The sequence below is a fragment of the Heteronotia binoei genome, chromosome 1 (genome assembly GCF_032191835.1).
Source record: "Heteronotia binoei isolate CCM8104 ecotype False Entrance Well chromosome 1, APGP_CSIRO_Hbin_v1, whole genome shotgun sequence".
Lineage (NCBI taxonomy): Eukaryota > Metazoa > Chordata > Lepidosauria > Squamata > Gekkonidae > Heteronotia > Heteronotia binoei.
In genome coordinates, this window is record NC_083223.1 from 136,364,233 (window position 1) to 136,380,476 (window position 16,244).

At 39.7% G+C, this 16,244-nt stretch overlaps 1 protein-coding gene across 4 annotated transcripts in view; it reads left to right on the forward strand.

Annotated features, from left to right (window-relative positions):
- The window catches only part of SCAF8 (SR-related CTD associated factor 8), a 145,956-nt gene that overhangs the window by 63,829 nt on the left and 65,883 nt on the right, over positions 1-16,244 (forward strand). For all 4 annotated transcript variants that reach the window (XM_060241129.1, XM_060241139.1, XM_060241121.1 and 1 more), the window contains exons 15-19: positions 1,201-1,357; positions 2,505-2,635; positions 7,959-8,103; positions 9,246-9,311; positions 12,555-12,773. In XM_060241129.1, the coding sequence (XP_060097112.1) occupies positions 1,201-1,357; positions 2,505-2,635; positions 7,959-8,103; positions 9,246-9,311; positions 12,555-12,773 (718 nt within the window). The remainder of the gene's footprint in view (positions 1-1,200; positions 1,358-2,504; positions 2,636-7,958; positions 8,104-9,245; positions 9,312-12,554; positions 12,774-16,244) is intronic.

Consider the following 16,244-nt stretch of genomic DNA (forward strand, 5'->3'; position numbering starts at 1 on the left):
AACCAACTGAGAGGAAGTGGCTAATAGCCAATGAGATAAGACCAGCAGGGTCACATGGAGGCGTCAGTCACATGAGGCAGCCTCAGTTTCTGGAAGAAGGATACAACAGGGGGAAGTAGCTTTTCTGAGCCCTGCAAAGAGCTGCCGGTAGAGCAGCTGGCCCAACCAGTGGGGGGGGGGGAGTGCAGAGGGGCTGTTCTACCTGCAGGCCGGATTGAGTACCTCAGAGGGCCATTACTGTTTGACACCCCTGGTGTAGAGTGCAAATGGTGATAAATAGCACAAATTCTTATTGATTTTGTTCCTGAGTTTTCCAGGTGACAGGCTGGTTTAGCCAAAGAAATATAGCATGCATTAACAGGATAAAATAAATTGAGGGGATAGGATGTTGTTGATTGGACAAAAAAATTAGGTGTTTGTCATCTACGTATGGTAAGTTTGAAGGATGTAGTTATGAGGTTTATTTGTGAAAATCCACAGTAACTAACTAATTTTCCAGCAATATTTTTAGAGCCAGAGTCTGATTAATATTCTTTTACCTTTGGTGGTTGCAGTAGGCTATTGCTACAGAAAATTAGGTGGTATTGCGGGGAAATATTTCAGACAAGCTTATTACAACTTGCAGAGAAGGCTGATCAAATAATGTGTTTGGTTTGTACTGTAGATTTTGATGCCTCAACTAAATTATATTATGTATAACCTTCAAGGAGATAAAGGACTGTGATAGAATCCAGTATGTGGAAATATGAAGTACCTTCTATTTTTAACATCTTGGAAAACTTTCAGAAAGATTTATCTGTTTACTTCTTTGTCACTGCCTTTCTTTTGCAGTGGGAACCCAAAGTGCCTTATATTGTTCTCCTGTTCTCCATTTTATCCTCAGAATCACCCTGTATGGTTGGCTGAGTGTGTGTGTGTGTGTGTGTGTGTGTGTGTGAGAGAGAGAGAGAGAGACTGGGCTAAGGTCACCCGGCAAGCTTCTATGGCAGAGTGCGATTCAAACCTAGGTCTCTCATCCTAGTCTTACACTCTAACCACTGCACCACACTGGTTCTCCAGTGAATTCTTGTGGAATACTGTCCTACATGGCAAATAGACCATAGGTTGTGCATGTTTTAAAGTGGACTTGGACAAAACGTTACAGTACCAAGTTAAGTTGTTATTTGTTTACCCTATTACTGAGTTGTGTTTTTGTTTTAGATTGCATGGGCTTTAAATAAAGGGGTGAAAACAGAATACAAACAATTCTGGGATGTAGATCTTGGAGTTTCATATATACCTTGGGAAAAGGTTAAACTGGATGACTTAGATGGCTTTGCGGAAGGAGGCATGATTGACCAGGAAACAGTAAATAATGGTAAGGACATTTTGGGTTCATTTTGCAGCTAAATTTCAATTTTTCAATATTTAATTATATTAAAAAGTCTTTTCTAAGATTAAAAATGTGTCCATCAGAATAAAAAAGGCAGTGGTTTGCTTCCAGACAGTTAAAAAGTAGGCTTCCTGCAATATAAGTTGGCTCATTGCTTTTCTGGTTATTAAGGTTCTTAGTAAGGTACTTATTGTTCAGCAGATTAGTCTTATTAAACCTTCCTATTACAGATCAGATCTTCTTGGGTGACATGTTAGCTGGAAGCATGGATATCATTTTGCCCCAGACTCCTGTTACAACCAAATATATTTTACTAAACTATTTTAGGCCCAGAAGAGATACAGTCTACATTCAGACATTACAATAAACTGGTTTATTTAAACAGCAGTTTATGCATTTTATTACATTATCCTGTACAAAGTTACTCTTGTCTAAGCCAGTTGAAATAAGTGGGTTGGAATAATTCTGCTAGGATTACATTTATTAGTCTGGTGCATACCTAGCACAATTAATCTTGTTGTGTAAACCAGGTTTATCACAGCTTGCTGCTTCTGCACGTACCAGCAATGTATGCATTTTCCTTACCACCTTATCTTCCTGGTCTTTGTGGCCAGATAAGAAGTTCAAGAAGGGATCGGAATAGAATGTGTTTTGTGCATTCTGTCATCACAACTAATCATAATCCGTATAATCTGTGGTCAACAAACCAATTGCAAACTTCAGTTCAAATCCCAGTTTGATGCCCACCAGCAAACCCAGTTTATTAGATGGTCTGCATCCAGACATTACAAATAACTGGATTGATTGGGATCTCTGAATGCAGCATCCGAGTGGTACAGGGATTGGTTCTGGGAGCTAGTTCGTGTATTTTACTAAGGCTGGATGTGCATTTATTTGTATTTGTTCTTCAATTATATTAAGGTTACATCTGAAAGTAGAAGGGAAGTCAAATGACAATATGTTACCAGTTTTACAGTGGATTCAAAGAACCAGACAAGCTCAGCATGTTACAGAATTACCCTTTATTGGATAGTTCCCCCCCCCCAAAAAAAGTATGTATTCTGTATTTACAAAACTTTAGGTTTACAGAACAGTAATTAATCTTTATTGTCTTGCTGTATTGTTTCTTCAGAATGGGAAACAGCAAGAAGCACAGAGATTGTAAAAGAGCCTGTACAAACCACCCAGAGTACAACAGCTGAAACAACCACAGTTGTCACAACACAAACAGAAACATACACACAGTCCGTTGCTATGTTACAGGTTAGTACTGCATTTGTTTGTTCCCCTGTTCTTGTGTACTCTGGAAAGAAGCCAGAAATGGAAAGAATTAATTTCAGAGCTCCTGTGTCTGAAGTCATTTTCAGAATCTTCTGATACTAGGATGTGTCAAGTGGTCCCACCTGGCAGACTGTACTTGCTAGTAATATGAAAGAAGGGCTTTTTACAGCCTTCTGTGCTGGCCCACTGCTTTCCTCCCTTTTTCCTGAGGCTGCTAGCAAGGCTTCTGACCATTGCCACCTGTGGGAGGAACAGAAAGGATATTCTTTTGGCAGGAAGGGTTTACTTTAGAGTAACCACTTAGTAAAGGCCATGAAACAAGTTGTCTCAGAAGGGGCTTGAAAATGAATTTACCCTTTTATATTGTTGGCCTGTTTCAACCTGTAATAAAAAGGCAAATATTTTAATTTCAGTTTCGTTAGCCATAGTGAGAATAGTAATTGCGTCACAATGGAGAGATAAGAATCCACCATCCCTTCAAATGTGACAGAACAAATTTTGGAAATATTTTCTAAATGGTAAAATCACGTATAACTCTTTGATACCAAAATTAAAAAAATACTTTCAGGTGGTCTGGTTCCCTGTTGTTGAGTACCTAAGTGAACAACATGTTATTCCAAAACAGACATTTTATTGAGATCTTTTATTCTTTTGAAAGCACTTGAGAGTTACTCTCATTGTATATATTGTTAACCATGGACTAATGGTATTGTGACTTTATTTTGTAATCTCATCCTACTATGTAACCCTAAATTTTTTGGAGGGGGGGGAGAAAGGGCTTGAAAATAAATAAAAAATTGGCCAATAGGTTTACACACTAGGAGGGTTTAATCCACAAAAATCTTTCAAGCAAGCCAGGCTGACTAGCCCACAAACTAAGAAGTGTTGCCAACTGATCTGGAGAACATTTTCCTGTCTCTTTAACAGAGATTTAATATGTGGAAGTGGGCAGCTGAAGCTTTCATGACATGGAGGAGAATAACACCTGATAAATAATATCTTTACAAAGGGAAAGGAAAGTTTTTCTCCAGGCAGTTGGCAAGGCTAACACAAAGAAGACTTCTAGCCAGAAATGGTTTCTGCATTGACCAGCCTGAGTTGGTCGGTTTGGCAAGGGAGCAGGAGTTGCATTCTGCTCTGTAGATGATGGGAAAGCCCTGCAGGAGCGAAGGATAGAAGCATCCTGAGGTGGTGGTATGCACTTTGCTGTATCCATTGTTTATCATGAATTCTTCCGCTCTTGAATTGAACTAGAATAGAATTGCCAGGCAAGCACACTGTAGGCAACCCATCTCCATCACATTCCAGGCAAGGACAAAAGGATGAAGATGCTGAATAAAAGCATCCCAGTAGCAGTTTTTTAAAAGTTCTCTTATTGCATTATTGTGAATTTCCCTGAAGGAGCAGTAAGGGCTTTTGAATTAGATGCAGCAGAGAGCATATTCCACTTGAAGGAGATGTGAGTACGAGGATAATAGCTGTCAAAGTGTAAGGATTCACATGCTTGCTAGAAGTTTCATTCCACTCTTCTTTAAGACAAGCCTGGTAGGTCAATTTTACTCTGTCTTGGAAGTGTTTGTTTATCTGGCAGCACAGAGATTGAAACCAGAACTGCCACTAATGGTTATCAACAAAACTACAGATCTAGGTAGGGAAAGGGGTCAGGGGTATCTGATGTGGGATTCTTGTTTTTGTTTTTTAACATTGGGAAGGTTAAACTTAAGGGCTGAATATGGGATACAGCTAAAGCATATTTTAGTGGGCTGGCAATTAGATTCAATGCCACAAAAAAGAAGGAAAGATTTGAGAACTTTAAAAAGTTAATGATCCAAGCAGAAGAAGCAGGTAAGAACCTAAAACTACAACCAACAAAACAAGAGTTCCAGGATAAAATAAAAAAGATACAACATCAGCTTAATTTATTATTGGTGGAAGAAGTAGAGGAAAAATTAAAATTTGCAAAACAAAATTGTTTTGCACACGCCAATAAACCGCTTTTGTTTATTCCATGCTTGGAGATTTTGAACAAACAAATAAGAGAAGATCCAAATATCAGGGGTGCGCTGGTAAAGGGTGAACAATACAAACTGAGTTGGCATATAGACTGAGAAAAGAAAATGCAAAGAGAGTCATAATAGTATTGAGAGATGATAACAATAAAGAGAAATCTCAAAGGCAGGAGATACTTCAAATTGTGGAACAATTGTATAAAAGCTATATGAAGATAAACAGATTTCAAAGGAAGACCTAGAAGATTATCTTAGGCAGAATAACCTTAACAAATTTACAGATGAGCAGAGGAGAGTTTTAAATAAATCAATAACGACAAGAGAAGTGTGTGAAGCAATAACTTCTCAAAAAAATGGCAAATCTCCTGGTCCAGATGGGTTATCTGCAGAGTTTTATAAAGCCTTTGAAGATTGTCTATCGGTTCCATTTAAACTTCTTATAGAAACGATCCAAAAAGAGGTTGAAATACCTTTTTCATGGTAAGCTACAATATTGCTAATACCAAAAGATGGTACAGATTTGAAAGATGTAAGATATTTTAGACCAATCTCTCTCTTGAATGTGGATTACGAAATTTTTGCTTCAATTCTGGCACAATGTTTGAAGAAAATCTTACTGACTATTATACATCAGGATCAAGCAGGATTTCTGCCAAGAAGACATCTGAAAGACAACGTTAGGACAATATGTGACATATTGGAGTATTATGAGAACCATCCAGAGAAACAGCCCTAATCTGTTTAGATGCAGAGAAGGCTTTTAACAATGTTCACTGGCAATTTATGATGCAATAATTGAATGGTATGGAATGTGGCGAGAACTTTTTGAAAATGATACAATCGATCTATTCTTCTCAAAGAGCAAAGGTGATAGTGAATGACGAATTATGAGAACCATTCGTTATACGGAAGGGTACAAGACAAGGCTGTCCATTATCACCGCTTTTGTTTATTCCATGCTTGGAGATATTGAACAAACAAATAAGAGAAGATCCAAATATCAGGGGTGCGCTGGTAAAGGGTGAACAATACAAACTGAGGGCATTTGCAGATGACCTGGTTTTTATTTTAGAACAGCCATTTTATTCAATTGACTGTCTGACAAATAAGATTAACCAATTTGGCCATTAGGCAGCATTGAAGATAAATTATGGTAAAACAAAATTTTTGGCCAAAAATATGACAATAGAACAAATTCAATCTTTGCAAGGAAAGTCTGGATTCTCTTATGAGAAGAAACTGAAATATTTGGGTATTTATATTACAAATAAATGCAATACTCTAAAAGCGGATAATTATGACAAATTATGGAAAGATTAAAAGATATTTGGAAAAGTGGCAAGACTTGAATATATCATTAATGGGAAGAATAGCCTCAATAAATATTACTATATTGCCAAGATTGTTATTATTATTTCAAAGCTTTCTAGTACTCCTAACTAATGCTTTCTGCCAAGAGCTGAATAAGATGATTTCTGCATATATCTGGCAGAAGAAAAAGCCAAGAATTAAACTAAAAGCACTACAAGACTGTAAAGAAAGAGCAGGTTTGGGCCTGCCAGATTGGCAATAGAGCCCTGGTGCTGACATGGCCAAGAGATTGGACTTTATTACAAGATAGAAGACAGCTGTCTTTGGAGGGCCATGAACTTACCCAAGGTTGGCATGTGTATTTGTGGTATCAAAAACTATCAAGGACATACTTATTTTAAAAACCATTGGCTATGGAAATCTCTTTATCATACATGGGTATGGTTAAAACCGAAAATCTTCAAAAGAATTCCAAGATGGGTGTCTCCTGTTGAAGCATTTACATCACCAATTCTTATTAAACCAAATCAATGTTATAGATATGAGGAGATACTGGAACAAGATAATCAACTGAAAACCAAGGAAAAGCTAGAGAGTAAGAATATTAATATGAACTGGTGGCTGAGAATGCAAATAGAGTCTAGATATGTTAAAGATAAGACAACAGGGTTTCATACTGAGCAGTATCCATTTGATAAAATTTTTCTGGGTCCTCAGGAAAAATTGGTCTCGAAAATATACTCTTATGCATTACAGATGAAGATGCAAGATGAGATTATGAAAGATTGTATGGTACAATGGACTAAGAACATTGGGCGCACTATTACGTTAGATGAATGGGAGACCCTATGGAAATCTAATATTAAACTAACCAAATCAGTATCTTTTAAAGAAAATTTGTATAAGATGTTTTATAGGTGGTATGTAACTCCTCAAAAACTTTCTAAAATGTACTGATATGTCTAACAAATGCTGGATATGTACAAAACAGTTGGGGTCGTTTTATCATATGTGGTGGACTTTGAGAAGGCGAAAGACTACTGGAAGATGGTGCATGATCTATTGCAAAAAATGTTGAAGATACAGATTCCATTTAAACCAGAACTGTTCTTGTTGAATATGTACCCCATTGACTATATAAAAGAGACAAGACATTTAATTACACATATTAATACTGCAGCAAGGATTTTGTTTGCTCAGAAGCGGCAGCTTCAAGAGCTACCTACGAAACAGGAACTGATCGGTAAAATACTGGAAGCAGCAGAGATGGACTACTTGTTATTGCTTGCTGGGAAATCCAAGGAAGAAGCAAGAGAATATTGGGAGAAGTTATATGTATGGTTAAACTCTTAAAATGCTTTGGTGTGAACTGTGGTTAATCTTCAATTTATATGCTTGAAATTTAAGGTTAACTGATAACTTAAATGGGAGTTTACAATATATTTCTAGATGTCTATTGTGATGAGAGGTTGAGTGTAATAATATGATGAAACTTCCTTTTATATGAATGATATAGCAACATGCAGAATGTATCCTATCTTTCATAATAGTTGTAGTATTACTTTTCTGTTTCCTTTTCCCCTTTTTCCTTTTCCTTATCTTTAAAAATAAAAAAATGTTGAAATCAAGGGTTGAGTAGTTGTTGTTACAGATTTCACTTCTCCTATTGCAGACCACCCAGGTCACCCCCCATGCTGTTACTTAGAGTCTTCTGTCCCCCAGAAGTGACATTTTGGGAGCCCTTTGGGCTGTGGTGTGAGTGCAAAAAATTCCATTCTGTAATGGAAATCACCACTATACCAGCTCTAAATTTAGATGCGGGTTCTATGACTAACCCAATCTTAAGTATGTGTATTAAGAAATTCCACATACTCTCAAGCAGTTGTGTCTGGGACTGCAGTCTTATCTATAACATCTGCTGTCTAGGCAATTTCTTCTGCATTATGTAAATATAGAATGTATCTCTCCTTCTTTTAACCTAATAGATTCCTGTGGCTCCAGCTGTGCCTACTGTTAGTTTAGTCCCTCCAGCATTTCCTGTTACGATGCCTGTACCCCCTCCTGGTTATAGTTCAATTCCTCCACCTCCCTTCTTGAGAGCAAGCTTCAATCCTTCACAACCGCCTCCTGGTAAGCTTCCATTTTAATTAATAAAGTGTGTTGATAAAGTTGAAATATGATCAGCTACAAGGGTTTTAGACCTCTAGTTGAAATTTCCTCCAAATTTCTTGAACAGTTGGTCAAGAAGCTTTAGCCTAAGTTTAACAGAGAAGTTGTCCATGGGGTACATCAGTATGAGTGAACTTGAACTGGAAGAACTCTGCACAGCATTGCAGTATAAGATGATTAACCACTTCAGAAAATGTTATCAAGACTTAATTTTTATTTTAAAAAGTGATGTTCAAAAAATAAGAGAGAGAGCACACTTAGCTGTTATTAAATGTTTGGAAGTATATTTTGGGGGAAACATACAAGGATACCTTTACACTGTAGTCTTAGAGAAAGCTGTTATAAAATGCGAGCTTGATAACATCCTGCTCTTTATGTTATTCAAAACCTATAGCAGTAGAGATAGTAATTTTTAAAATGTGATCATACCTTGGTGTATTGCCTGGGTTGTTAGTGATTATGCCTGAAAACTGAATTATATTGGATTCTTTTATATAAGTATGATATTATATCATTGTCCTTGGATCCAAAATAATGTTTATTAATTTACTTAAAAAGTAATTTTACCAGGAAACAAAGACTTTTTATTTCATATTAATTGTTGCAGCGAGACTAATTGTGTGTGTAAACACCTCTACAGATAAGAGAATAGTGCATTATACCTTGGGAACTAGGCATCTTAAGTAGAATTACAGCTTGGATTTGAGTTATAAAAGGCTGACAAAAATAAATTTAGAGAATGATGTAGATAGTTAATAGACAGTGGAGTACTAAAAGTTGTTAATGTAGAAAACGACCCCTTTTTGCTCATTATTTTTATATCTTGATAGAGCTGTACATAGTTGGTGAAATTTTACTTTTTGTGCTCCCTTTGTTTGGAGTTGTGACTATATTTGATTTTGTATTTATATATTTTTTGAAGTTCCAGATTTATCAAATTGCTCTTAATGTATGTTGTACAAGTGCTTTGTTGTTAATCCGTTTAAACTGTAAAAATAATTTTAAAAGCAAATACACAGATAGATGTTTTGATATATGTTGAATTTTCAGATTGCTTTTGCTAGTGTTGTCTGCTTTTAGTTATTAATCTGTGTTTCTTCTAGGGTACATGCCACCTCCTGTTCCACCTCCAGTTCCACCTCCGGTTGTTGCGCCAGTAGTCCCAACATGTAAGTTTTGTTTGTTGTCATTCTTCACATTTCAAGTAAAGCAGTGCTAAACCAGTGGTACAGGAAAAATAGGATGGAAGAATTAGTGCTGTGAATTAACCTGTATTGGATTTCTGTTTTGTTATTTGTTTTAATTTTTAAAATCTCTGAGCTTCCTTTCTGTCAAAACAATGTATTCAAGTTGGTTTAGTAGTTCAAGACCCCCCCCCATATATATATATATATATATATATATATATATATATATATATATAAACGCTGTTAGGATCAATTTGAAAAAAGAGAAAACCAATTTAAAATAGCAAAGAGAAGAGTTTAACGGGTGTCAAATGTCCAGCCAGCAGGACAGAATTGGCCTGCCCAGGGCTTTAACCAGTCCCGCAGCTCTTTTCTCCCTCCTCCTCCTCCTCCTGTCCTCGCCCTTTGAATCTTCAAGGCAGCCAAAGTTCCCAGCTCCTTCTACCTTATCTTTTGCCAGCTGCAACAGGAACCTGTTCCTGGCTTAAAAAGCTGCAAAGAAAATACAGCATGGATTTTCCATTCTGCATTTTCCTTACAACTTTGCCTGTGCGTAGTGTGTTTCAGTGGAGATCAGTTTCACTTTCCAGCGTTCCTATTGCCAGCTGAAACTGCTGCTTCTTGGGATTGTGTCCTTACAAATAAATGGTTGATGATTTGAGGCAGCTTGTCTCTGCTGAATAGACGTGAGAACTGGTGCCTAGTTAGAACTCTAATCTGGGAACCCACAGCCAAAAGAGGATATTACACTGTAGAGCCATTGCCAATCTGAGTAGACCAGGGGTAGGGGAGCTTGCAGCACCCAGATATGTTCTGTTTTCCTATGCTCAGAGCATTGTATATTTATAGTTTCTGCTGTGATCCTTGTGTGTTTTCTTGATGTTTTATTTTTAAAATTGCGTTGCCAAATCCCATTGTTCCCCCATCTATTCATTTTGAACAAAATAGTTTAAGCAAGCATGTTTGTATTTTAAGTAATATATATATACACTATGTCACAGAAGTGAGTACATCCCATCACATTTTGTAAATATTTAAGTATATCTTTTCATATGACAACACTGAGGAAATGACACTTGGCTACAATGTAAAGTAGTGAGTCCACAGCTTGTATAACAGTGTAAATGTGCTGTCCCCTCAAAATTATGCAACACACAGCCATTAATGTCTAAACTGCTTGCAACACTACTTTACATTGTAGCCAAGTGTCATTTCTTCAGTGTTGTCACATGAAAAGATATACTTAAATATTTACAAAATGTGATGGGGTGTGCTCACTTCTGTGACATACTGTATATACATATATACACATATATATATACACACACGCACTTTAATTTGTTTATGTCCTTTATAAAGTTTATATCTCTGCTACTTGGCATTGCATTTTATGACATGCTTGACTCGGCCCCACAGAGTCCCGTTTATGTTAGATCTGGCCCTTGTAATAAATGAGTTCGACACCCTTGTTTTAAAACAGCTGCAGTAGTTCAAAAGTGACAATTGAAGAAGGGTAGCAATGAAACAGCTAACCATGTCACACTTTTTAAAAAGGTTTCTTTGTTTTTTTTAAAAAAAGGCTTAATTAAACATAGTGCCTTTGCCTGGTAACTGAAGATTAGGAAGGACAGTGTCAGCTGAACATCCACCAAGAAAGAGTTTCACAAGCAGGGCATGGTCACAGAAAATCCCTGTGTGTGGTTGCTTCCCTAACAAATCTGTACTTGCTGAAACTCAGGCATTACCAGTTTTTTCATAGATATGGGTTAATTTGTTGATTGTCTCGACTTACTGAGGTGTGTATTTATGTTGCTGTGCCTATACAGAATATATAAGTGCTGTGACAATTCAAGTTGGGATCAGTCTCAGGGTTTGTATAATAAAATAAAAGATTCTACCATTGTTCATGATGGTCTGTTCACACTTTTCAAGAAATGGCTTGTACATAAATGCTGTTTCTGTAGAAAACCCATAAGCTATTAAATGGGGAAATGAGCACATTTAGACTATTGGGAGCCCTATCCCCAATCAGCACTTCTTCCACCAAACCTTAAAGCTACTGCTTCAGTTAAATGTGGTTTTAAAATACAGTTTTGGAAAAGCTCCTGATTTTGGGAGAGGGGAGGGGGAATATATTTATTACTTTAAATTTCTATCCCACCCTCTCCGCAAGCGGACTAATTTCTGTGTGTGTGTTATATATGTGTGTGTTTCTTTGGATTATGTTCTGTGTTTGTATTGTGTATGTATATTATATATCAGAGTCACTTCTGATAACCCTATGAATTAATGAGTTCCAAAATGTCCTGTCATTAACAGCCTTGCTTTGGTCTTCCAATTGTAGACTGTGGCTTCCTTTATTGAGTCGACCCATCTCTTGTTGGGTTTCCTCTTTTCCTGCTATCTTTAACTTTTCCTAGCATTATTGTCTTTTTCAGTGAGTCCTGTCTTTTCATGATGTGACCAGAGTCTGATAATCTCCATTTAGCTGTTTTAGCTTCTAGGGAGAATTCAGTCCTGATTTGATCTAGAACATACGTATTTGTCCTTTTGGCGGTCCACAGTATCTATAAAACTCACCTCCAATACCACAGTTCAAATGTATGAATTTTCTTTGTGTCAGCTGTGTTCATTGTCCAACTTTTGCATCCATATATAGTAATGGGGAATGTAATAGTATGAATTAACTTGACCTTGGTTTCCAGCCACTGTTACTTACACTTTTCTAGTTCCTTCATAGCTGCCCTTCCAGTCTGCCTTCAGTCTCCTGCTGGTTGCAGTCTGCCTTTTGGTTGATGATTGAGCCAAGGAATAGAAAATCTTTAACAATTTCAGTTGCTGCACTGACAACCTTAAAACTGTGCAGTCATTACTTTAGTTTTCTTGATGTTCAGCTATAATCCTGCTTGGGCATTTTCTCCTTTAACCTTCCTCAGTAGTTGTTTCATGTCTTCACTGTTTTCTGCTAATTTTTAGTATTTTTGGTGTGTCTTGTATCACAGATGAATAGAATATATTCTAGTTCAGGGTTGCCAGCCATGTGATAGCTAGGACTACAGCAGATTATTATAAAAAATGAAGCTTCTTTGACAATAAGAGGGAATTCTTTATGCATATGAGTGTGTATTTGATAAATGGCATAATTGGCTTTTCATTTACTGCAACATGGAATTTTGCAGTACAGACTGGGAATTTCTTAATTAACGTTGTGCTTTTTTCTCTCAGCTCTTGTACAGTCTTCACTACCAATTGCTCAAGAGTCAATGAAAGAGGTTCCTTTCAGCAACCTTGTTCTACCAGTTGGCACTATTTCTAGCAGTCTTACCACCTCAACATTATCTGCTGGAAGTGTTTTTACTCCTGTTTCAAGTAACAAGTCAGAATTGGATGAAAAAGATTCACACCTTGCAGATCTTCAGATTTCATCCAGTGAAAACAGAGCCGGTGAGTAGCACTTTAATAAAATGGTACCAAGCAGTGAGGTTATGCCAATCCTGCATTGTTATTCTGAAAGGGTAGTTGTTACAATGAAGTGTCACAATTGGGAGCCACACATACTGTAAATATTACTTGACTGTACTACTTCAGACTGTATATGGAAGTTCAAGAATTCGAATGCCTTCACATTTTCAAAATGCTTCCAGAACGAATGCTATGAATTTTGCAGCAAACCTGGTGGGAAATTGAACATACCCTGTTCAACATTCATGATCAGATCATGAGATGATCAAGGATTATGTTTGGCATGCATGGAGCTACTGAAAGAGCTGCTAAACAAGTTTGTCGGAACTCAACAAGGAATCAGCTGAGAGTTGAGTTTTCATCTCCCAACTCTTCCTTTTATCCTAGCTTTCTTGTGCTGGGACATAGAAATGATTCTGGGGGAATCAGAAGGTGGCTCCTAGCTTGAGCTGTGAAGAACAGAAGCAACTTTCTTTTCTCTACAAACCAAGCTGACTGCTTAGGGTAACATGAAATATTTCATCAGGTTTATAGCACATTTTCCAGGATGGGAGAGCAGAAGAGTGGGGGTTTCCACCTGAGTGTTGGCTGCTGATCTTCCACCCCCATTTTTTTCTTGGTACAGAGCAAAATTTCCCTATCATAAGATGAGAAGCTGACTCCCAGCTGATCTGTCATCTGCTGGGAGTCAGCTTCTGATGGATATTAGTGACCTATTCCAGAGAATAGACATGAATAGATTTTAGACAGCCAACCTGATTAATCAGGTGCCCACGGCCAGCCCTTCCAATAGGCAAATTAAGCATTTGCCTAGGGCACCAGCCCTGGGGGATGCCAAATTAGAAGCCCCCAAGTAGGGACTTTTAGCTAGTGTCTGCTTGTGCTGCTGGTGTTTGCTCCAGCCTTCGCTCGGCCCCAGGCCCCCTCTGAGCAAGTGCCATCCGGGAAATGCGTGTGTTCACTGCTGGGACTTCCTCTAGCATTTGCTCAGCCCACAGACTCAAGCACTGGCAGGGAAGTGCCCACCTGCACCGCTGTTGTTTGCTCCAGCCTTGGTGCTGCCCTAGGGTCTCTCTTAGCAAGCACCAGATGGGAAGTGCCTGCTTGTGCCACTGGTGCTCGCTCCGTCTTTTGCACCACTCCTGGGCTCCCTCTGAGAAAGCGCTGGCCAGGAAGTGCCTGCCTGCACCACCGGCGCTTGCTCTCGCCTTCGTGCTGCTCTCGGGTCCCTCTGAGCAAGCACCGGCTGGGAAGTGCCTATCAGCACTCTGGGTTCTGCTGGCCCAGGCAGAAACTCACACCTCCGCCCCCCCCCATGCTAACTGTGCATGCTTTCTGCACGCGGCATGATGATGTCAAAAGTGACATCATCACTCAGCCCACCCCCTTGGCCAGCCCTCCCGCCCCTTCAGAGGGAACTGGCTGCGAAGGGAACGGCCGAAACGCAGGAAGAAGCGTGCGGACAGCTATTACTAGCCAGCTCCTTCTGAAGTGGGGGGGAGAGCTGGCCGAGGGGGCGGGCTGAATGTTCTCGGCCCACCCCTCAGCCAGCCCTCTCCCCCCTCCCTTCAGAAGGAGCTGGCTGGGAAGGGCCATCTGCATGCTTCTTCCTGCATTCCGAGGAATGCAGGAAAAAGTGCGCAGGCGGCGGTTCCCTTCCCAGCCAGCTCCTTCTGAAGGGAGGGGGCAGGGGGCTGACTGAGGGGTGGGCCGAGCAAGAACATTCAGCCCACCCCCTCAGTCAGTCCTCTCTTCCTTCCTTCAGAGGGAACTGGCTGGAAAGGGAACGGCCACCCGTTCGCTTTTTTCTGCATTCATCAAAATGCAGGAAGAAGTGTGCACGCAGCCCTTCCCAGCCAGCTCCTTCGGAAGGGGGTGGGGAAGGGCTGGGCAGCGGCCACCTGCGTGCTTTTTCTTGTGTTCGAAACGCAGGAAGAAGCGTGCAGCGTCTTCTGGCCAGCCAGCTCCTTCGGTGCAAGCAGGACAGGGTGGGGGTGCCTGCCCCCGCAGCAAGGTGGTGCCCAAGACAGCCGCCTACTTAGCCGACTCCCACATGCCGGTTCTGCCTGCCAGTGCTGCTTGCTCCAGCCCATTCCCTGGCTCTCTGCTTATCTAGTAACTTGTCTTTCTGAGAATTTCAGGCACTCCTTTCCCGTTTCACTCTCTAGTATTTCTCCCTCCCTCCCTTCCCTGCTTATCTTCTCCAGCGCAGTAAGTGTTGTTTCTGTCTGGGCTCCTTTCCTCCGTTCTCTGCTCTAGCTTCCGGCGCTCCTTTGGGCTGCCGCCAGCTCTGCGTTATCCTCTGGTAAAGTACCTATGGGGGGACACGCTGGTGTTCTGAAGGCCCTAGTTGAGCAAGGACCCCCCAACTTTTACCACTGCAGTATGCCCTAACAGCAGGCACCAGGCTGGCAGACTCTTCTTCGAGAAAGGGGGGTCTCTCTCTCCTCTGTGCAGTAGGGGGAAGGACTGCTATTTTAAGATTGTTTTTTTTTAGATTTTAAAGACAGTTTGATGAGAAATATTTCTCACCATCACTCCTCTGATTAAGGCAATAGAGTCTGCAGACACCATCTCAGTAGAATACTTTCAGAGAACTTTGGGGTGGCTTTGCCTTTAAGAACAGCCTCTTTTCCAAAACAGGAAGTAAGAGTTAGCAGGCTGGTCAGGCAAAACCTGCTGGACCCTAGACATGATAGTGACACAAAACAAATCACGCAGGTTCATTCTTCAGAAGTTAAATCCACAACCAGTTGTGTCAACATAACACCCAGCAGATTGGTAATATTGATGTCCCACCATGGAGTGCAATGCATTATTTGTTTTGCCTTATTTGATATTACATGGAGGTCTGCGGTAAAAACATAGTTTATTCCTCTGCAAGCTTTGATGCTACCATTTGATGCTGGTAAACAGTTGCACAGTGGATTTAATTTTTACAATAAGCAGGTTTCTTGTGGACTGGCAATATTATTTTCTGCTAAAGGTTTAGTTAGTCTTGGTTGAAATAGGAGCCTGATGTCATATATTGCTCCAGAGATAGGCCTTTAAAAAAGGGTGTGTGTGTATGTGTTAGTCTGCAGTAGAAGAGCTAGATTCAAATCCAGTAGCACCTCAGAGATCCACAGAAAATGAAGGACTGTTGTATTACTTGTTCTCACAATTATTTTAAAAAATAGCAGTTTCAAGTTGGGTTCTTTGTTTTGTGTGTGTGTGTGCACACTCCTGAAAGTCATGGTGATAATTCATCTATTTTTGAAAATTGATTACCCCGGGGGTGGGGCAGAAGTTGGCTTTGCCTAGGGTGCCAGATAGTCTAGGGCTGGCCCTGCAGTTGCCTAATTCAGCCAGTGAACAGTGTTAGTTGAACTGGCCCAGTGTTCAGACATCTCTATAGAACACAGCTGAGCCATTTCCTTGACAGTGCAGGTTTTGACTACACAGGGAAGCCTT